At 51.6% G+C, this 22,849-nt stretch overlaps 1 protein-coding gene across 3 annotated transcripts in view; it reads left to right on the forward strand.

Moving 5' to 3' along the window:
- Positions 1–22,849, forward strand: part of LOC144768886 (dynein regulatory complex protein 11-like) — a 743,718-nt gene that overhangs the window by 122,607 nt on the left and 598,262 nt on the right. For all 3 annotated transcript variants that reach the window (XM_078652900.1, XM_078652898.1, XM_078652899.1), the window contains exon 6: positions 22,029–22,234. In XM_078652900.1, coding sequence (XP_078509026.1) covers positions 22,029–22,234 — 206 coding nt within the window. The remainder of the gene's footprint in view (positions 1–22,028; positions 22,235–22,849) is intronic.

Consider the following 22,849-nt stretch of genomic DNA (forward strand, 5'->3'; position numbering starts at 1 on the left):
GTTGTAAGCCTATTTATCAAAAAGAAGTTTTTTTATATATATATTATTTTTTTGCTTACAAACTTTTTAAAAAATAATTTTTCAATTGTCATAATTATTGCATGAAATGACATTTCTATATTGTTCAGACAAAGCAGAGAAAGACATGTTTCACCTTCTGCAAAGAACAAACTATATTTGTAATGATCCCCAATATAAAACCATCATCCTTCCATTCACATTTATCATTCTACTCATACATACCAACTATCATACCACACAAGAAAATACACAATAAAAAGACATCTGAGAAAAGTTCTTTCTAGTTGATACAGTGAAAATGATATTGCTTGGTTCCACAATTCGACCAAACAACACAAGTCCATCACTATTAATTTTGATTGTTTCTTCTTTTGCGGTTTAGTCTTGTGTAAGGTTCTCAGATGCTTGTCATGGCCTACGTACGTTTCGTTGAACAATATTGTTGTGCTAAGATTCTATTGCTGTGAGAATAAACTGTGATTAGAGTTATTACCGAGGTGTAAACAAGAGAGGCCGGATAAGAGATGCTCAGACTCTAGTAGCCTTCGACCGCCATACATCAACCCCATAGTAGCCCCCCCTGATCACCGCCTTCGTTGCATCTCACTCATGGGCTCTGTTATTTGCAGTGCCCCAATTAAGGGACATATCCTCAGTTAACACGTTCGAAATTGCCTCCTTCCCGACCGGCTCCTCCACGATATCGTCAGGGAGCCGCCATCTGCTGGGGCCCTGTACTTCAATTGCCCACCGCACCAAACAACACACAGGCGCATGGTCAGACAAAAATGCGCCAGATGTATAACCTCTGCTGCCATAAACTCTGGGTGCTCAGTAGCTAATACCCTATCTAAACGGCTGTGTGTATTATGAGTGGGCGTAAAACAGGTGAATATTTTCTGGGTCGGGTGCTGCTCCCTCCAAACATCCCGGACACCTAGGTCACTCATTAATTTCTGCAGTTGCTTAGTCATACATGGCTTGGTGCCCCTTCTAGGGGGGCATCTATCGAGCTCCGGGTCTACCACACAATTAAAATATTCCAGCCATAACAGGGGCATGTCCAAATCTACAATAATCAGGTCCCACAAAACCGCAAATAAATTTGGCTTATCTATATTAGGAGCAATTTTGTATAATGATATCTTTGACATCTAGCTTGCCCCGCAATTAAACGTAGCATCCCTCTACATCTGTTCAGTGTACTGTAGCGTAAACGGAGCCCCAGGCACCACCCAAATCAACACCCCCTGGCATATGTAGAATACGACGAGTGGAACACCTGTCCCCTCCACTTTTTGGCCAGACGCCCCGCCCCAGCATCATCCAGATGTGTCTTTTGCAAGCATGCAACCGTTATGTTATGCTGCTTAAGAAATTAAAGGATCCTATGTCGTTTGACACAGGTGCCTAATCCCCTAACATTCCAGCTAAGAAACTTTATCACATCTGCCATGGTCATACATTCACACTTCCTGTCCAACAGCACGCCAGGACTCAACACTCTTCTGCAACGACACACTCTTTTGCATAACACACCTTTAGTTCACACAATAAGAACTAATCCAACAAATCCCCCCCTCCCCAACCACGGACAATGCTCGACTAACATCACAGACAATTTTGCCCACCCACCGCTCGTGCCAAGACGTGCACAGCATCACACTAAACCCAATAGGGGCTACAAAGAAAGACTTCCATCTCCGGTCCGCTCACCCACCATAGTTCAAGAGTACCGCTGCCATTCTGGACTACACCTGCTTCACATACGCTTAAGCCAAGAAGTATCCCCACCCCCGAGTCCTATCAAACCAGCAAATGTCTCATCCCCCCCACACCCAGATCACACAGCAACAACCAGCACCATACAGCATCACCCCACGCCTGCGTAGTAGTCCGGGGTCAGCAAGCAGCGCTATATCCCAGCAGCCAATAAGTAATCACTGTCAGTTCTACCCCCAAGAAGATCCTCCAACAGAGTCTCAGACACAACGTTATTGTTAGTGGCAGAGTCTGATTCTGCGTGTCTGGCTCAGCGAAGGCAGCTCCCAACAGGTCAACATCCGCAACACTCTCCACAAGGGAATAAGACTGTAACGTTCCATCATCGCCCACTGTTATCCTCCTTTGTGGCATTTCCAGAGCATCTTGCAATTCCGTTCAATTCTGCTGCTGTCAGCAGCCCCCATCTGGGTGAGTCCCCCATCGTCGCTACTGGCTCCTTGGTTCCCCAGGTGGCAGGCCATCCCCACGGATCTCCAGACATTCCCAAACCTCTTCCGGGGAGTCAAAGAATTGCGCCTTACCCCCCGAGATCACCTTCAACTTGGCGGGATACAGGAGCTTATAATGCATGTTCAGGTCCCGCAGCTTATGCTTCACTCCCAGGAAGGATTTCAGGGGGTCCTGGACTTGCTTGGTGTAGTCCGGGTAGATAGACACTTTACTGTTTTCGTACTGGAGGTTCTGATGTTCCTTTGCCACTTGCAGAATGCAGTCTCTATCCCGGTAGTTAAGGATTTTATCTATGATAGCTTGAGGCTGTGCCCCCGGAGGCGGCGGAGGGACAAGGGACCTATGCGCTCTCTCAATGACAAACACATCAAGAGACCCTCAAGACACAGTTGGGTACGAATCCAACGCTCCAGGAACTGCTCAACCGCCCCCATTTCCACCATTTCCAGGATGCTCATCACACAAATATTACTGAGTCTCGCTCTCCCCTCTGCCTCCTCAGCACAACTCTCCAGGGCCCTCATAACAACAGTCATCTGTGGCACCTGCTGCTTGAGGGTAACCACCTCGCCTTTCAGTTCTGCTATATCCCCTTTGGCGCTCGTGACTTTATCGGCTACCTTCCGGAGGTCCGCACGCAGCAGATTCACATCCACAGAGACAGTATCTATTCTGTCCTCCAGCGCCTTCCTAGATCCCAGTATAGCTGCCATGAGTTCTGCTCTGGTGGACTACGGGCTCTCCCACCCCCCGCCCCCTAGGCCCCCCCCCAGTCTGCCTGGTCAGGCGCTGGGGGATACCTAGGCGTAGTGTACTGCGTGGTGGTATTTGGGCCAGTCCTCTTCTGAGGCTTGTCCTTGCCCATTGCCAACCCCAGCATGTGTAAGTGACAAACCCACTAACGCAAGTCTCGTGCCAGAAGAATCTCCTCAACAGGGGTCCACCAACCATCCAAGCCAGCCGATGCAATCCATCTTTCTGGCTCCCTCCCCGCACACAGTGCCCTTGACTTGGTAGGGTGGCACACACTGCTCCTCCCTCCCACCACAGTGAGCCAAAGTCAATTCCAGGCCTGCCCCAGTGAGTCTGCACAAGCAGCAACACAGTTTAGCAGAACCACCGCTGAGGCACCGCAATCCGCATAAACAGCAAGTAGGGGGAGAGCCTCACAAGGCGCAGCCAGTTCCACTCTCGGCCCGCTCCCTGTTGTATCCACTGCTTTGGATCCTTAAGGGTGTGCTGGCAAGTCTGCACGGGCCCCACACGCCCACCAGGGGCACTGCAGCATTGCCAGTATGCCAATGGATATAGGTGCTGCCCCCACATTTTGCAAAGTTAAAGTCCCTGCTCACGGGAAGGAGGGGGTGGGGCTCGATGGACTGTGACCCCCCTTGCACGCAGCATTCTGAGATCCACTTGGCCCCAACACAAGTTCCACAGCTCCTGGAGAGGGCCCGAGCACAGACATGTCCCCCAGGCACCCCAACCATTTCAAATCGGAACGCTCAGCCCTCCGGGCCCTGGTTGGTGGGAGCTGTGCCTGAACCAGGCCCACTCACCGGAGTCAATCCGTGTAGCTGCAAACTGCTCCCGGGTGCCGTTGGAAGGCAGCGCATCTCAGGAGTGCTCCTCGCACTAGGGCTGGGCTCAACGTGAGGCTGCTTGCCGGCAGGCTCCCCGGCCGTCAGTTCTCCCCGTGGTGGGTTTGCCATTTTCCACTGCCAGGAACCTGAGGCCAGCAACCGCTGTCGGCGACAATTAAGCAGCCAGGGGGTACAGGGAGGGGGCCTCACTAGCTGCACCCGCACTCCTCCAAGCCCAGATCACTGCCGCCAGGCCCCAGATAGGGCACGTCGTACCACGCAGGCCCGATCAGCACTACGCACTTACGCACTCAGCGCGCTGACGGATCAAAATTCACCCAGACTCGCTCATTGAGACCCAGGGGACCCATAGACCTTTCCCCACGGAAAGAGTTAGATTCTCAGCAGGGCATTGAGGAGAAATTCTGGATATTCGGGCGGACGGACGGGGAGCTGAGGAGGCTCACGTTGTGTCGGGCATGTTGCTAGGCCACGCGACCAGATGACAGGGATTTTTAAAGACAAAAGAGGTTTATGAAGGTCAGTTTCTGTTCCCAAAAATATCAATTTGTAGGGGGGTCTAAGTGGGTTAGTTTATTGACCGTAGTGCCTCACAACCCTAGACATACCAATAAATACAAAAGGAGGCACCTAGTCGGAGATAGTGTGTGCTGTCATGAAATAGAATAGTGTGGAATTACACTCGGCTGAAAAAATTCCCATCAGACCACCAATGTGGCGGATTCAATCGTCATCTGGGATATGGATGGTATAGTCCAAGTCTCACCCAACACATCAGTTGATGGTGTAGAGACAGGAAAATCGTGATTGCCTTCTAGCCACAGTGTATTTCAAAGTGGTGTTAGATGAGTGTGCAGTGCTCGGTGAAAAAGTATGTGAAAAAGAGTGTTTAAAAATAACTACCAGAACAGAAAATATGTTTATTAGGCACTGTTCTGGTGTCATAAAATAAAACAAGCGCTGTACAGTTCAGAATTATAACTATAATATAGCGCCGTGCAGTGTGGTCGACATGTTTCAGCTGTCAAGGATATTACCCAGCTTTCGTCAGGACCATGGTGTCAAAAAGAGGCAACTGCAAAATATATGGAATAACAACAATTCAATTAATAAGCAGTACTCCTACCAGGAACTTGGAGCCCCAATGTTAGCTGGAGGAAACTATAAATGAATCGTCCTTTCCCAACATTATGTGGGAAGTAACCTCACCTCACCCGGCACCCACTCGGGAAGTTGAGGCCCCGCTCTGTCCGTCGGTACCTCTGGCGAGCGTCCAAGAGGGAGTGGAGGCACCTCCAGAGGTACCGACGGACAGAGCGGGGCCTCAACTTCCCGAGTGGGTGCCGGGTGAGGTGAGGTTACTTCCCACATAATGTTGGGAAAGGACGATTCATTTATAGTTTCCTCCAGCTAACATTGGGGCTCCAAGTTCCTGGTAGGAGTACTGCTTATTAATTGAATTGTTGTTATTCCATATATTTTGCAGTTGCCTCTTTTTGACACCATGGTCCTGACGAAAGCTGGGTAATATCCTTGACAGCTGAAACATGTCAACCACACTGCACGGCGCTATATTATAGTTATAATTTTGAACTGTACAGCGCTTGTTTTATTTTATGACACCAGAACAGTGCCTAATAAACATATTTTCTGTTCTGGTAGTTATTTTTTTTTTTTTCAAAACCGTTTTTATTAAGAGTTCCATCAAGGTTCAGGACAGCCCTCCACAGTCAGGAGGAGACTGCCAACAACACAGACAGATAAGGGCATGGCAATGAACTCAGAGTTATACGAAAAGCACACCCCAATTCCCTCCCGACCCACCCCACCCCAACAACGCCCCCCCATCTACCCACCCCTTATCCCACCCTAACCCAGTGCACGTGATCACAGGTCAGCAACATGAGACGGAAATCAAAGTCAGAGTCGGCTAACAGCCTAGGGCCCGGGATCCACATCAAGGGCCAGTACATCATCCATATCAGCTGGGGGATCGAGGTCCAGACCCCTGTAGTCAGCCCACCGCTTCCAGATCTTGTAGTGTTTCCGGGGGCAACCCCTGGCCTGAAATACCGGTAATTCTAGACCCATTAAAAAGTCCAATCCCGCCTTCCACGCACTCAAGGGGGGGGCACGTTCGCTCTTCCATGCTTGGGCCAGATCACGTTTGGCCACCACCAGCCCCAACATTAGCAGGTGTCGTTTGTAGGTATTGCCCCCAACATTTTCCAGAATATGGAGGAGACCCAGCCTAGGGGTACGGGGAACGTCCCACCCCAACACCTCTGACAGGCAGTCCCACACCCCGGCCCAGAATCGGGTCAACCTCTCACAGGACCATACTGTATGGAAAAGCGTCCCCCTCTCAGCACCACACCTCAGACATTCAGGGGTAGCTATGAGGCCCGCGCGCCACAGCCGCTCCCTAGTATAATAGGCCCTATGAAGGTACTTGAATTGAATAAACCTAAGACGGACGGCTATAGCTGCACCGCGGGGGGATTCAAGGGCCTCACGCCAATCATCGTCATCCATGGGGCCAACATCATGCTCCCAGGAGGCCTTCAGTGTCGAAAGGGAGGGGGAACAGTGTATGACCAGGGAGCGGTATATCTGAGAGACCTTCTTGTCGCCCAGGTCGCCCATAAACAGTTTGGCCTCAATAGGACTAAAGTCGGGGAGCTGCTCCAACCCCACCAGGCTGGGGCCAAGGGCATGGCGGAGCTGAAGGTAGCGAAAGAATTGGGACCTAGACAGATCATATTCGGAGCTAAGTTCCTGAAAGGACTTAAGGGTAGTACCGTTGAGAACATTACCAAGAGACGAGATCCCGATCGCGTCCCAGTTGCCAAACCCGGACAAGGAGGCCAGCGCCGGTAGCAGGCCGTTATGCCACAGCGGCGTCTCGGCCGTCAGCCTGCCCCACCACCCCATACGGTGCAGAGCCTGCCGCCAGATCGCGAAGACCACCTGGGTGACCCTTGGCAAAACCTTCCTCCGCCGGGCCGAGTACAGCAGGGTGTGAAGTGTGGCACCTCCCATCAATGAGTGTTCCAGCGCATAGGCCGGATCGCTACGGTCCCCATACCACCACTCGTTGAGCACTAGGAGATGGGAGGCCTGGTAGTACGATAGCAGATCCGAGGATGCCAGGCCGCCACAGTAGACAGAGAGGAAGCAGGTGCGCAGCGCCACCCTAGAAGCACCCCCAGCCCACAGAAATCTGCCCAGCACCGAGTTGACACCACGGAACCATTGTGGGTCGATTTTATAAGGGTGATTCTGCAGTTGGTAGAGGAGCCTAGGCAGGGCCACCATTTTAAATATGGCCGACCGGCCATAGATATTAAGGGGCATACGCGTCCAGGTCTTAATATCAACTTGGACCCTGTCCCACACCGGCTGGATGTTCCGATCCCACGCCACGGTAGCCGAGGCCGAGAGGAAAACGCCCAGGTACTTCATGCCATCAACCGCCATCCGAAGGGACGCAGCCCACTGGTAGCTCACCGAGGCCCCCCCCAGCACCCACAGGGTTGACTTGCGAGGGTTAAGAAAGAGCCCCGACGCCTGACCGAACTCCTGCATTATCTCAAGAACACGAGGCCCTGTACGGTGTAGATCAGTCATAAAGAAAAGCACGTCATCCGCATATAGGGCAATGCGGTCTGAGTGGCCCGACCCCCACACGAAACCCCGATAGAGCGCGTCCTGGCGCACTCGGGCGGCCATAGGCTCCATAGCCAGCGCGAAGAGGTACGGGGAGAGGGGGCACCCCTGACGAGTGCCCCTGGCCACAGGAAATCGCGCAGAAATCGCCCCAGACACGCGCACCGAAGCGGTAATATTAGTATATAGCAGTGTCACATACGAAATGAATATAGGACCCAAGTTCAGCAGTGGCAGAAGGGCAAGGAGGTAAGTCCAGCTGACCGAGTCAAATGCACTATCTATGTCGGCCAACAACAGCGCCGCTCGGTCCCCAGTCGTCCCGATCGCATCAATCGCTGCCTGCACCCGCCGAATGTTGTGTCGCGTCGCCCGGTGCGGCATAAATCCCGCTTGGTCCGGGTGGACAAGGGCCGAGATGTGGGGAAGCAGGCGATTCGCAAGCGCCTTGGCCAGGAGTTTGGCTTCAATGTTGATAAGGGAGATGGGGCGGTACGACTCGTGGCGCTCAGGGGGTCTGCCCGGCTTTTGAAACACCACAATTTCGGCGTGACGCCAGTCTGGGGGGAGGCTACCCCGCTCCCGAGCTAGTTCCAAGGCCCGCCTGTAATGCGGCCCAAGCTGCAGGTGGAATGCCCGGTAGAATTCGCTGGGGAACCCGTTGGGCCCAGGCGCTTTACCCGCATTAAGTTGACCCAGGGCGTCGCCCAGTTCTTCAGCCGTCAGAGGGAGATCCAGGGCGTCGCGGACCTCATCAGGTACCGCTTGTGGGCGGACCGCTGTGAGGTAAGCTTCAACGGATTCGGGGGAGAGGCTCTCACGAGAGGCATATTGATGTTCGTAGTAGCGCGCAAAGCTCGCTGCAAGGACCGACGGGTCCGTAATTACTACCCCTGCATCGTCGACTAACCCCGGTAGGGTGATCGGCTGGAAGGTCTGCTGACACAACCGGTGGAGCATGGTGCCTGACTTGTCGCCCCATTGGTACACTCTACTACGTGTAGCCAGCCACGCCTGGCGGGCCTCATCCAGCAAGACCGAGGAGTAAGACTGTTGCGCTTGTAAAAGCAGCCGCAGCGTCACATCATCGGCCGCCTCCCTGTGTCGTGCCTCCCGTCTTTCCACGCGTTCCGCAGCTGTGGCTACACTTTCTAGTCGGGTCCGGCGAGTAGAAGCGCACCAGGCAATATCTACAGACCTCAGGGCAGGTTTCATGGCCTCCCATACCGTCACCGCATCAACCCCCTCGGTTAGATTATCCTGCCAATAATGGGCAATTGCACTGCGCAGATGCCGGGTGTAGCCCGGTTGCTGCAGGTGCCATGTAGACATCCGCCACCTGAACGGTTGGCGCGCCTTACAAAGGTCAATCTGAACCGCCACAGGGGAGTGGTCGGACAGCCCGCGAGGCCGGATCGCCGCCCCCTTTACCCTGTCTAGGAAGGCCCCCGGTACAAACACACAGTCTAAGCGCGAGAGGGAGCCATGCACAGCAGACACATAGGTATATTCTCGTCGCCCTGCATGAAGATGCCTCCACACGTCCACCCATCCAAGACCATCAATCATCGCACACAGCTTCGTGGGAGAGGCCACAGGCGCGACCCCATGCCCCCTCATCCTGTCTAAGGTCATATCCAACACATCGTTCCAATCACCACCAATCACAGCCAGGGAATGGGGAAGCTCGGCCCACAAGGCAAATAGTCGCTCCGCAAGGGCCCACTGCAGTGGGGGGGGGGCATACACACTACCAAAGATTACAGGTTCCACACCAATCTTCCCCTGCACAAACACAAACCGGCCCTGAGGATCGAGCCATTGACGCTCATGAGTATAGGCCAATCGTTTGTGGACCAGGATCGCCACCCCCCTCGAACCCCTAGTAAATCCGGCATGAAACACCTGGTGGAAGCCAAACCTCTGCAGGCTCAGAGCCTTAGTACCCAGCATGTGTGTTTCCTGGAGAAGGAGCACATCAGCCGAGTCCCTTTTCGCCCAACGGAGCACAGCCCCCCGTTTGATCTTGTCCAGTAGCCCCCGGACATTCCAGCTCAATATACGCATAAGAGTACCAGACGACACAAGTCGTGGAGCATCAGCCATTGTCACGATGGGTCCGTCCCTGCAATCCCCGCAGCCCAACCCAGACTCCCAGCCCTCCAGCTGCCAACATCATTCGAAACACGTGCACCCCTAAGAACACATCCCCAACCCCCGCCACCCCGCTAACCCCAACCCAACCCATCAGCAACCAAACACCCCAAGTCCCCCCTCCCCCACCCCAATACCTCAATGAACAATGAAGTATCTGTCGCGGCATACGGTACTTCAGACCCACAACACAGCGTCTAAAGCCAGTCATACCAACGGATCCCAACTAGGCCCCCCTAAAACCTAAAACCAACTAGGCACACTCCTAGAACCACCCCCCAACCCCACCCGGAGGAGGCGGCCCATAACGAGCACCCCGAACCCACTCTACAATACAGCAACATCAGAAGTAAGGCACCACGAACAAGGGAGAACCAGACCGTGAGGGCCCACACACCCGCCAGGGAAGAAGGCCATACTGCACCAGTCAATGTCCGCTCCATCGATCAGAGCTCAGCAGCCACAGGGTATGGACATCGATGAAAGGCAACCAGTTGGCAGCCCCGGCCGGCAACAATCCTGAGTCCTCGCCAGGTCAATCTGTGTCAGGTTGAGCGTCCCCCAGCAGGGGATCCCGGGACAGGGACCTCCGTCGGGAGCGGGATTTGCGATGGCGTTTCCCCTTGCCAGATGGGTTGCTCCGGTCCTGCGAGGAGCCACGCGGCGACCCGGAGTGCAGCCCCGGCTGGACGTGCGGGCGGAGCCTGACAGTCTCATCGGTCCAATTGAAAACAGCCTCCGGTGTATCAAAGAAATGGGTCTTTGAGTTGAAGATCACCCGAAGGCGCGCCGGGTAGAGCAGCGAGTACTGGATCTTTAGACCACGCAGCTTGGCCTTGGCTTCCAGAAAGGAATGTCTCTGCTGGTGAACCAGTTTGGTGTAGTCCGGGAATATCATAATCCTATGATTGTCATAGAGCAATGTGTCCTTAAGCCGCGCTTCCCGGAGAATAACATCCCTGTCGTGGAAGTTGAGGAGCCTGGCGATGATCGGGCGAGGTCGCTCCCCAGCCGGCGGCTTCTGCGTCAAGGCGCGGTGTGCGCGCTCCACCACGAAGCATCGCGACAGGGTGTTCGGGGGTAGCCAGCCCTCCAGCCACCGGGACAGGAAGACATCCATAGGCCCTTTCTCACAGTCCTCCGGAAAGCCAACAAAGCGCAGGTTGTTCCGTCGCGCCCGCCCCTCGGCATCTTCCACCCGCATCGCCAAGCCTCGTTGAGTCTGTTCCATGTCGGCAATCTTCTTTTTCAGGGCGCCAACATCTCCCTCTACTGCTGTGACCCTGGTCTCCGTTTCGGTAATGCGGGCGACAGCATTGCGAAGGTCCTGGCGCAGAAGCATCACATCGGCACCCACCGCACCAATCTTTGCATCCAACATGTCGCGGGACTGGGTAATGGCCGTCAACAGCGCCGCATTGTCCGGTCCAGCACCCTGGCCCCCACCAGCCGCTCCAGCACCGCCACCAGGGCCGGTGAATTTGTCGATGGGCCCAGTCTTTGTGGCCCAGGCGCTTTACCCGCATTAAGTTGACCCAGGGCGTCGCCCAGTTCTTCAGCCGTCAGAGGGAGATCCAGGGCGTCGCGGACCTCATCAGGTACCGCTTGTGGGCGGACCGCTGTGAGGTAAGCTTCAACGGATTCGGGGGAGAGGCTCTCACGAGAGGCATATTGATGTTCGTAGTAGCGCGCAAAGCTCGCTGCAAGGACCGACGGGTCCGTAATTACTACCCCTGCATCGTCGACTAACCCCGGTAGGGTGATCGGCTGGAAGGTCTGCTGACACAACCGGTGGAGCATGGTGCCTGACTTGTCGCCCCATTGGTACACTCTACTACGTGTAGCCAGCCACGCCTGGCGGGCCTCATCCAGCAAGACCGAGGAGTAAGACTGTTGCGCTTGTAAAAGCAGCCGCAGCGTCACATCATCGGCCGCCTCCCTGTGTCGTGCCTCCCGTCTTTCCACGCGTTCCGCAGCTGTGGCTACACTTTCTAGTCGGGTCCGGCGAGTAGAAGCGCACCAGGCAATATCTACAGACCTCAGGGCAGGTTTCATGGCCTCCCATACCGTCACCGCATCAACCCCCTCGGTTAGATTATCCTGCCAATAATGGGCAATTGCACTGCGCAGATGCCGGGTGTAGCCCGGTTGCTGCAGGTGCCATGTAGACATCCGCCACCTGAACGGTTGGCGCGCCTTACAAAGGTCAATCTGAACCGCCACAGGGGAGTGGTCGGACAGCCCGCGAGGCCGGATCGCCGCCCCCTTTACCCTGTCTAGGAAGGCCCCCGGTACAAACACACAGTCTAAGCGCGAGAGGGAGCCATGCACAGCAGACACATAGGTATATTCTCGTCGCCCTGCATGAAGATGCCTCCACACGTCCACCCATCCAAAACCATCAATCATCGCACACAGCTTCGTGGGAGAGGCCACAGGCGCGACCCCATGCCCCCTCATCCTGTCTAAGGTCATATCCAACACATCGTTCCAATCACCACCAATCACAGCCAGGGAATGGGGAAGCTCGGCCCACAAGGCAAATAGTCGCTCCGCAAGGGCCCACTGCAGTGGGGGGGGGGCATACACACTACCAAAGATTACAGGTTCCACACCAATCTTCCCCTGCACAAACACAAACCGGCCCTGAGGATCGAGCCATTGACGCTCATGAGTATAGGCCAATCGTTTGTGGACCAGGATCGCCACCCCCCTCGAACCCCTAGTAAATCCGGCATGAAACACCTGGTGGAAGCCAAACCTCTGCAGGCTCAGAGCCTTAGTACCCAGCATGTGTGTTTCCTGGAGAAGGAGCACATCAGCCGAGTCCCTTTTCGCCCAACGGAGCACAGCCCCCCGTTTGATCTTGTCCAGTAGCCCCCGGACATTCCAGCTCAATATACGCATAAGAGTACCAGACGACACAAGTCGTGGAGCATCAGCCATTGTCACGATGGGTCCGTCCCTGCAATCCCCGCAGCCCAACCCAGACTCCCAGCCCTCCAGCTGCCAACATCATTCGAAACACGTGCACCCCTAAGAACACATCCCCAACCCCCGCCACCCCGCTAACCCCAACCCAACCCATCAGCAACCAAACACCCCAAGTCCCCCCTCCCCCACCCCAATACCTCAATGAACAATGAAGTATCTGTCGCGGCATACGGTACTTCAGACCCACAACACAGCGTCTAAAGCCAGTCATACCAACGGATCCCAACTAGGCCCCCCTAAAACCTAAAACCAACTAGGCACACTCCTAGAACCACCCCCCAACCCCACCCGGAGGAGGCGGCCCATAACGAGCACCCCGAACCCACTCTACAATACAGCAACATCAGAAGTAAGGCACCACGAACAAGGGAGAACCAGACCGTGAGGGCCCACACACCCGCCAGGGAAGAAGGCCATACTGCACCAGTCAATGTCCGCTCCATCGATCAGAGCTCAGCAGCCACAGGGTATGGACATCGATGAAAGGCAACCAGTTGGCAGCCCCGGCCGGCAACAATCCTGAGTCCTCGCCAGGTCAATCTGTGTCAGGTTGAGCGTCCCCCAGCAGGGGATCCCGGGACAGGGACCTCCGTCGGGAGCGGGATTTGCGATGGCGTTTCCCCTTGCCAGATGGGTTGCTCCGGTCCTGCGAGGAGCCACGCGGCGACCCGGAGTGCAGCCCCGGCTGGACGTGCGGGCGGAGCCTGACAGTCTCATCGGTCCAATTGAAAACAGCCTCCGGTGTATCAAAGAAATGGGTCTTTGAGTTGAAGATCACCCGAAGGCGCGCCGGGTAGAGCAGCGAGTACTGGATCTTTAGACCACGCAGCTTGGCCTTGGCTTCCAGAAAGGAATGTCTCTGCTGGTGAACCAGTTTGGTGTAGTCCGGGAATATCATAATCCTATGATTGTCATAGAGCAATGTGTCCTTAAGCCGCGCTTCCCGGAGAATAACATCCCTGTCGTGGAAGTTGAGGAGCCTGGCGATGATCGGGCGAGGTCGCTCCCCAGCCGGCGGCTTCTGCGTCAAGGCGCGGTGTGCGCGCTCCACCACGAAGCATCGCGACAGGGTGTTCGGGGGTAGCCAGCCCTCCAGCCACCGGGACAGGAAGACATCCATAGGCCCTTTCTCACAGTCCTCCGGAAAGCCAACAAAGCGCAGGTTGTTCCGTCGCGCCCGCCCCTCGGCATCTTCCACCCGCATCGCCAAGCCTCGTTGAGTCTGTTCCATGTCGGCAATCTTCTTTTTCAGGGCGCCAACATCTCCCTCTACTGCTGTGACCCTGGTCTCCGTTTCGGTAATGCGGGCGACAGCATTGCGAAGGTCCTGGCGCAGAAGCATCACATCGGCACCCACCGCACCAATCTTTGCATCCAACATGTCGCGGGACTGGGTAATGGCCGTCAACAGCGCCGCATTGTCCGGTCCAGCACCCTGGCCCCCACCAGCCGCTCCAGCACCGCCACCAGGGCCGGTGAATTTGTCGATGGGCCCAGTCTTTGTGGCGGCCGCGCCCCTGGTCATGGCGGCGGCAAAAGCAACCGGCTAGTAGCACGCACCTGCAGGGGGTCACACCGCTTGAAAGTCCGTCACTCAGGCCCCAACCGGGGCGCCCAGAGCACACCAGTCCACTCAGGATCAACCTGTCGCCGAGCCGCCGGCCAGAGGCAGGTACCCAGGATGCGAGGCCCCACCAGGTCCCAACGTGTGTAGGCGCCACTCGGGGCACCTCTCCCAAGATGTCCGCCTCCTCCACTCCGTGCCAGCGCGACCAGCGAGCTCCAATGAGGTCAGGATGTCCAGGGCCCGCAACAGCCCTGCAACGCGGCACAGGGGGAGGGGGGGCCACACTCACAGGCCGATGGCTCCCACCGCTGGCCGGCGCCCGGTCCGCACCGGGCCCCCCGGCACTCCCGGCTCGTCACAGGCACTGGCCGCCCCAGCCCGACCCACCGCGGTCCGTGGGGGCGGAGGGCGCAGCGCTCGCCGACGGCAGGGCACAGCGGTCAGCTGCAGGGAAAAGCGCCGTGTCCCCAAAGGTGGAGGGCCGCCAACTGCAACAGCGGAGGGCCCCAGGATCAGCGAGGACATTCACGAGCGGGGGCCGCCAAACTCGAGGCCCCGGCTCCGCCAAGGTCAGACAGGCCGCGGCTCCACCGAAGCCCTCCACAGGCACGGGCCCCCACTGCCGGTGATGTGGGGAGAGATAGGGCACTCCGCGATGGGCCGCCGGCAAAAGGAACGCCGTCAGGGAGCGGCGCCACAGGCCCCGGGTCGAGCCCTCCGGCCCGGGCACGCCAAAATTGAGGCCCCGGCTTGACCGATGGGCACCAGGCCGCTCGCTGCACCTACTCGCCTCTCCGCCCCAGATGATCTCCGAGCGTCGTCCCGGGCACCGGACGGCTCCCAATGTCGTTCGCCAAAGTCACCTCGGTCTTGGAGCACTCTTAGGGTTCAGGGGCCAGGATAATGCCAGGATAAGTGTCGGGCCGGCGGGAGCTCTAGCTAGCCACGTCCGCCATGATCGCCCGCTAAGCCACGCCCCTCCTGGTAGTTATTTTTAAACACTCTTTTTCACATACTTTTTCACCGAGCACTGCACACTCATCTAACACCACTTTGAAATACACTGTGGCTAGAAGGCAATCACGATTTTCCTGTCTCTACACCATCAACTGATGTGTTGGGTGAGACTTGGACTATACCATCCATATCCCAGATGACGATTGAATCCGCCACATTGGTGGTCTGATGGGAATTTTTTCAGCCGAGTGTAATTCCACACTATTCTATTTCATGACAGCACACACTATCTCCGACTAGGTGCCTCCTTTTGTATTTATTGGTCAGTTTCTGTTGGCAGAAAGAACTGCCTGGAGAATTTGTATAGAGGGGAATTTTGCCAGGTGGAGTAAGTATGAAAGAATGACATTTCCCTGGCAAGATGTAGGATCCACAGCTTGGCCAGCCCAAATTCAGAGAGGGATTGGGATTGTTGCCCAGAAACACAAGCTCTGTTTATTCTTCATTTAACTTGAGAAGCTCTTCATCCACTTGGCAACTATGTCTAAGCACTGACCTAATGAGGAGGATGCAAAACTATGATTCTGGGTGAGTGAAAAGACCAGCTGTGTATTGTCTGCATACAACATTATTGAAATCCCAAAGGGAATGATGATATGTGCAAGAGGTCTCATATATAGATTAAAAAGAGTAGGGCTCAATGAGGAACTTGGGTGTACTCGACATTTAAGGGGGAGGCTATCCGAAGTTCAGTCCGCCTCAAAGATCTGGAAGGTCCTATCTTCCAGGAAGGACTTAAGCCATGCTAAAGCAGATCCAGCAGTTCTTGCACTCTGTAATTAATTTGCAAGAGTATTGTGATAAACTGTGTCAAATGCTGAGCTGAGAACTAGGAGGATAATTGCAGTTGAACCTCCCAGATATAGAAGCCTTTTGACTTTTACCACCTCCAGAAGAGCGGTGTTTTTGCCGTAATAGGGCCGAAAATCAGTCTGCAAAGAATGCAGAATATTATGTTACTCTAGAAATTGAGAGCGCGAAAAATTGGTATGTCTTCTTAGCATTTTACTTATCCCAGGTAAGAGAAATACTGGGCGGTAGTTTGGTAGATTGAGAGGATCTAAGTTGGGCTTTTTCAAAAGTGCTTTAACCATGACGTGTTTCCAAGTACCATGAGAATGCCCATGGTTAATGAGAGATTCGCTATTTCGAGAAGGGTAGGGAGGATCACCTCTGCCCCTTTGGCTAGAATCTGTGGGGGCGAGATCCTTAGGATAGGCCGATTTGATTTTGCTCAAGCGATCTTGAGTGGCTATCTGGTGTCGGTGGGAGGGAGCAGAATTTTTTGGGGATTGGTAGCCGACCCGTTTTCCTTAAAAAAGTCGAAGTCTGATTGGGAAATCAGTTAGAACATATCATAAATAGTCAGAATTTTCCTTTGGAATACATTTTCCAATTCATTACACCGTGCAGGCGAGGCTTCAGGAATAGGGCCAGATGAGGAGGGCTCCTGAAGGGTTTTCTAGATGGCAGAATAACACATGAACAACAGCCACCTATTATGAATGAATAGGACACTGTGAGATAACTGGGGGACCTTGAATTGCAGTTACAGTTTGTGAGTCAGCCAGGGAAAGATCATCTGAAACAACATGAACAATGACAGTAGAAATAAACTGATATGATTCTGCTTGTCCGTGTACTGCAGAAATAATAAATGGTGAGATGTGAGGGGGGGACAAGAGTGACTTATGCAGTATTTGATATTTCATCGTTTCACATGCTTGAGTCATTCCCCGTCGTCAAAGTGGGTGTCCCACGGTACAATAATAAAGCAGTATATATTAGTCTCATAGGCTATGGAGGCAATGAAAAATCAGTTTAGTAGCCCACTTGTGTCCTTATTTAAAAAGGAAGAAGGGTGGGGCAACCCATGTCACCCCAAACTAGTCGCACAGCAATATTTAGCCATTTCTAGGCTACATTCAGCCGATACTCCTTTTATCCGTTACTTAATCATTATTTATCTGTATTTACTATCCTTCATTCTCTATATTTCTAATTCATTCTAATTGTAATCCACATGCGGGGTACATTCTGCCATTTTTCCAAATTTCTGTTGTTCGAGCCATGCCCTCCGGACCTCAGATTCAAACAAGATCAACGCAGAGGTTCGTCCAAAGCAATGTTTATTTAAAAGTCCAAAGCATTTCGGGCATCTCACTGCCCTTCATCAGGGAACACTACAAATGAACAATAAAAGCAACTGATGAACAACATATGAGCACAAAAATGAATATCTTATTATTAGTCTAACATGTTACCAAGTTTTTCGTTATGCTTAAGCGCTTTCTCCTGAGACCAGTTATGTAAAGCAACCTTCTTGTGATTGATACCCCATCGCCTTGACATAAACACTCAATACCTGTTAAACAGCGTTTTCATCACTCGGGCCCCACCCTTCTCATTGCACAGAATTTTCACACTTTTGTTTCCGCATTTAAATTCACGACGTTTATTACACATATTCATAATGTTGTGTATCGTTTTCACATGAGCACAGAATTTTTGGCAATGTAGTTTGGGTAATAAACGTTGTGAATTTAAATGTGGAAACAAAAGTGTGAAATAGTGGGAGGGACGGGCCTATCAGGTGGAAGGTAACAAAGAGGATGTGATTTAAATGAAGGGGACGCAACAGAATGTCATCTCTTTATTCTGAACTGAAACAAGACTTGAGTGATTTGAGCGTCCATGGCAGGTATGCGGAATGTGATATCGGGTAGCGGGGAGGAAGTTTGTTTGTTACGGGGAAAATGTGGGTGTTTCAGAACACAAAATACTTTGGTTAAGATAATGGAGTATGGGCAGGGAGAAATCGGGGAGGCGACGTAGGTAAACAGGGTATGAGCATACAAGGTTGAAGACAGAGATGAAGACGCTGAACAAATTCTGGTGTTTACCAGAGATAACATTCTGTGCAATGAGAAGGGTGGGGCCCGAGTGATGAAAACGCTGTTTAACAGGCATTGAGTGTTTATGTCAAAGCGATGGGGTATCAATCACAAGAAGGTTGCTTTACATAACTGGTCTCAGGAGAAAGCGCTTAAGCATAACAAAAACTTGGTAACATGTTAGACTAATAATAAGATATTGATTTTTGTGCGCATATGTTATTCATCAGTTGCTTTTATTGTTCATTTGTAGTGTTCCCTGACGAAGGGCAGTGAGATGCCCGAAATGCATTGGACTTTTAAATAAACATTGCTTTGGACGAACCTCTGCGTTGATCTTGTTTGAATCTGAGGTCCGGAAGGCACGGTTTGAACAACAGAAATTTGGAAAAATGGCAGAATGTACCCCGCATGTGGATTACAATTGGAATGAATTAGAAATATAGAGAATGAAGGATAGTAAATACGGATAAATAATGATTAAGTAACGGATAAAAGGAGTATCGGCTGAATGTAGCCTAGAAATGGCTAAATATTGCTGTGCGACTGGTTTGGGGTGACATGGGTTGCCCCACCCTTCTTCGTTGACATAAAGGTGCCACCGGGGCAGGCATAACAGCCAGGACGCACGAAGTAAAAGATTAACTTTGGGCAAATAAAAGATGAACTGATGATAATATCACATTGACAAACTTAGGTGTGCATCCCACCCCTTTCAGTGTTCACTTATTTTAAAAGGACCAAAGTTAAACTTTAACTAATCAAACAACAGCACCCTCTAGAATACTCCCAACAGAGGCTGAGTCCAGATTTTCTACTGCACGTTGTGTGCAGGGAGTTTCTCTGAGCTCTGCTCAGCCATCTGTTATCTTGAATAGTAAAACTTATTTTTAGTTTTTTTCTTCCTATGCCTAAAATGGCAACAGAAAAAGGCTATTATTTATTTATTTAGTGTGTTTTGTATAGCGCAAAGCTACCCCAACGGGGTGTCCCGGCGCTGCTGTAAGTAGGGTGGATCTCACTCAGGTGAATTTAGCAGAAGAAAAATGTTTTCAGTGCTTTGCGAAAGGGCAGCTCCTCCTGAATCATCCAAATGGAGATGGGAAGTTTGCTCCATTGAGAGGAGGCACAAACCTGAAAGGTTTTACCCTCAGAGCGGACTTTATTGAATCTGGGGGTGCACAGCAGGTTTTTTGAGCTGGATTGGAGGTGTCTAGCATTGCTGTAAGGGCGAAGACAGGAAGAGAGGTATGCAGAGCCCTTTCCCTTGATTGCACGATGTGCCAGGGTGAGGGCTTTGAATTCTGCCCTTTTTTGAACTGGCAGCCAGTGAAGCCTTCGTCGATGTGGCGAGATGTGCTCTCGGAGGGAGATGCCACAGACCAGCCGGACTGCTGCATTCTGGACTGTCTGTAGTCTGTGACAGAGGCCAGAAGCGAGTTCAATATAGAGGCCGTTGGCGTAATCTAAGTGGGATGTTATTAATGCCTATATTATCCCTATGGCTCTGATGTGAGGACAGTTCCTTATTGTGAATTCCCTCAAAGATTTAAAAAAGGAAGGCTTCTTTCTTGGTATTCATAGCAGAAGATGAAAATGACATTTCTTTGACCTCTACAAAGGTCACATTAACGGAGCCAAGCAAAAATGTATGCTTCCAAGATGAACTTTCATAGGGCTCAGCTCGAGTCCACTTCGGACATAAGGAGAGTTTTCCCCTCAATGTCTTTTTCAGGTATGTCGATGACAAAGACAGGGCTGACACAACTGAATGATTACCTCCTCATAGTCGACGTCGACAAGGATCACTTCAGTGATGCCCATATGGCTGCTAGGCTCAAACTGAAGCCTAGGTGCTAAAGGTCAGGAAAATGTACTTCTGCACCCCACAGGAAATCATTTTGAAAGCAACCATACTATATCCGTGTGTACATGTGTGATCGAGCATGAAACAACATCCTGCATGTTAATGATGCACAAACATTGAACTGTACAAACATACTCCACAGCACTATCAGGGCACACACCAGGCTTTCAGCTGAGGGAATATCAAGTCTGTTTGCCTGACTTCGACTTCTTCTATTCTGTGGATGTTGATATAAGGATAATGCCAGTGTCTCTGTGATCATTCAGCTGAGAGTTCAAGTGGAAAGCTCTGAGGCTATTTTTTGCAGAGTTCAGCTCTACCTCACACCGTTGCCCTTGCTTTCTGCATTCCAAGTACAGAAAGTTACCAACTGCTTGCCTTGCATTCCCCCTGAAGTAATAACTTTGACAGTTAAAGTAAAAGCACTGTGTTTCATTTAAGTGGATGTATAGTGGGGTTCCCCTCTCCACATTGATTAACAAGCAACTGTACTGAAATGTTGGTGGACTGAGAAAACCACACAAGGCGCCATCCTCTCCCATTCATCCCCAGTAGGGATCTTGGAGTAAGAAGAAAGATGGAAATTAAGAGGAGGTTGTGGATGTGAAGAGTGGAACCAACGTGCAATCATTTATGCAGGTCTTTGACAGGTGTTTCATTTCTGAACTTCATGGGCTTAGAATTATTGCAAAATGGTGGCGATTGTCAGGAAAATCCTAGGATACCACTGGACTTACCTCTTCCCAATTATCCCTGCCTTATCTGAGATCCACCTACCCAAGATTGGCAGGTGAGACATTTGGGTGGGGGTGGGGGGGGGCGGTGCAGTTGGGGCACACTATAAACATTCAAGCAGAAGTGTTCCTCTTCATCAATCAATGATCAAACAATTATTCTAAAATTGTGGCGAAGGCCAGGATGGACATGGGGTGTCATTGGACTCAACTTCTCAGCCCCCATCAAGAGATTACCTGAAACAAATGTTTTGGAGATCAAGCAGCAGTCCTGATTCATAATTTAGGTTGAAATATCAGGGATATACCCCCCCCCCACTGGAGAAATAACTATTCTCTGTCAAGGAATCTTCATTAATATTCATAAACACTGAATGCCCCCACATATGTGTGTGATCTCAGAACATATTTAAAACAAGGAAAATGCACCATTCACTCTCCCTTGTTTGTCGTTAAATACACACATGCAAGAGATGTATAAAAAATAGAAAATGGAATCCCCTTTTTGAAACCAAAACATGAGGCAAATGCTACCATAGGTGTAGAGCCTGACGTGTAGGCAATGCACTATCACCTTTAGCCATCCCATGGATCCCTGCAGTTACAGCATGCAGCATGGTTAGACTAAGCCCATCAGCTGTGGTTTCTAGTTCTGTGACTAGGATTCATGAACTGAGAGCTCTGACGTACAGCAGTTTTTTGCACACATTATAAGGGTTATTTGGTGTTGCTTCACACAACAGATGCATTTTACAAGCTAACCAAACTCATTTTCTTACTGGTAGGACACCAGATAATGTCATGATGCGTCCTAAAATTGTCTGCATCAACAATCACTTGTCCTTACCTTACAGTACACTCGTTCACTTTTTTTTTTCTTTGGTGAAATCAAAAGTAAGCTTTGAGTAGCATCTTAAATTGCATTGTGGCCAGAAGTCTTAACTGGTCAGTCTGCTGCTAAGGAATATTCTGCTTCTGCAAACATCACATGATATCATTGTAGATAGTCTACCCTGCTGAAACAAAATGAAACCAATAGTGCCCAGTAATCACCAGCTGCTCCTGGACCCAGAGTAAAATCCTCATATCTTAGTCACCCCTTGAAAACATCTTATATTAAATGTTAATTCCATTGTATGTTTTTACCTTTCATATGCACATTTGCATTATTTATGTAGACATTTTACATTTGTATGTGACATTTATGAGTGAATTGTTACATCTCACAGCATTGTAGTTTTGGCATACCATAATGATTGTTCAATTCCTTAGTCCCAAGACCCTCAGGTAGTGGACCGATCACCTACTATCTTTCGCTCTGAGCTAATTGAGGACCTACGGAGGGCCAAGCGGGATGCATACGAGGAGGAGTACCAGGAGGCCCTTGTTACCGTCAAGGACAGACTGATGGAGGTGGAGGGGCCAGACATGAAGGAGCAAATGAAAGACCAAATCCGCCAGTGGTTTATTGAGTGCCAGTAAGTATCTAGAAACTCCTGGGAATGCCCACATACATTATTTTATGGAGAATGAACACAAAACATTGTATTGCATTGAAGATCATGCAAATTCTCTACATGTCACTGTTTTGAATACTGTGCATATGTGAAGCCCCGCAAGGATTACGTGCATGTGGATAACTTTGTCTCAGTTTGAGGGCGTGTAGAACTCGAGTCATGCTCCGCGTCTAAGGAACTGCCTCCAGGGGCCACCACAGCTGTGATGGATGGTGTCTGATTGCATCTGTTAGACCTGGCATCTTTGGCGTGGTTTCCCCTGTCTTTTTGCCTCTACCTCCTGTATTTTTGATGCTGTGCTGGATTTCATTTTTGCTGGTTTAGATGCTTTGGGCACTTTGCCACTGCTGATCAGTGTCACAGTGCAAGTGCTCCCTGTGTAAATTGTTATTGTAATTGGTTATCCATGATTGGCATATTTGTATCCCCAAGAAGTCCCTAGTGAAGTGCACTGAGTTTGCCAGGGCTTGTGATACAAATGCTACTAGTGGGCCTGCAGCACTGATTGTGCCACCCACATGAGTAGCCCTAAAATGGTGTCTCAGGCCTGCCACCGCAGTGCCTGTGTACAGTCTG

This window comes from Lissotriton helveticus, chromosome 7, assembly GCF_964261635.1.
Source record: "Lissotriton helveticus chromosome 7, aLisHel1.1, whole genome shotgun sequence".
Lineage (NCBI taxonomy): Eukaryota > Metazoa > Chordata > Amphibia > Caudata > Salamandridae > Lissotriton > Lissotriton helveticus.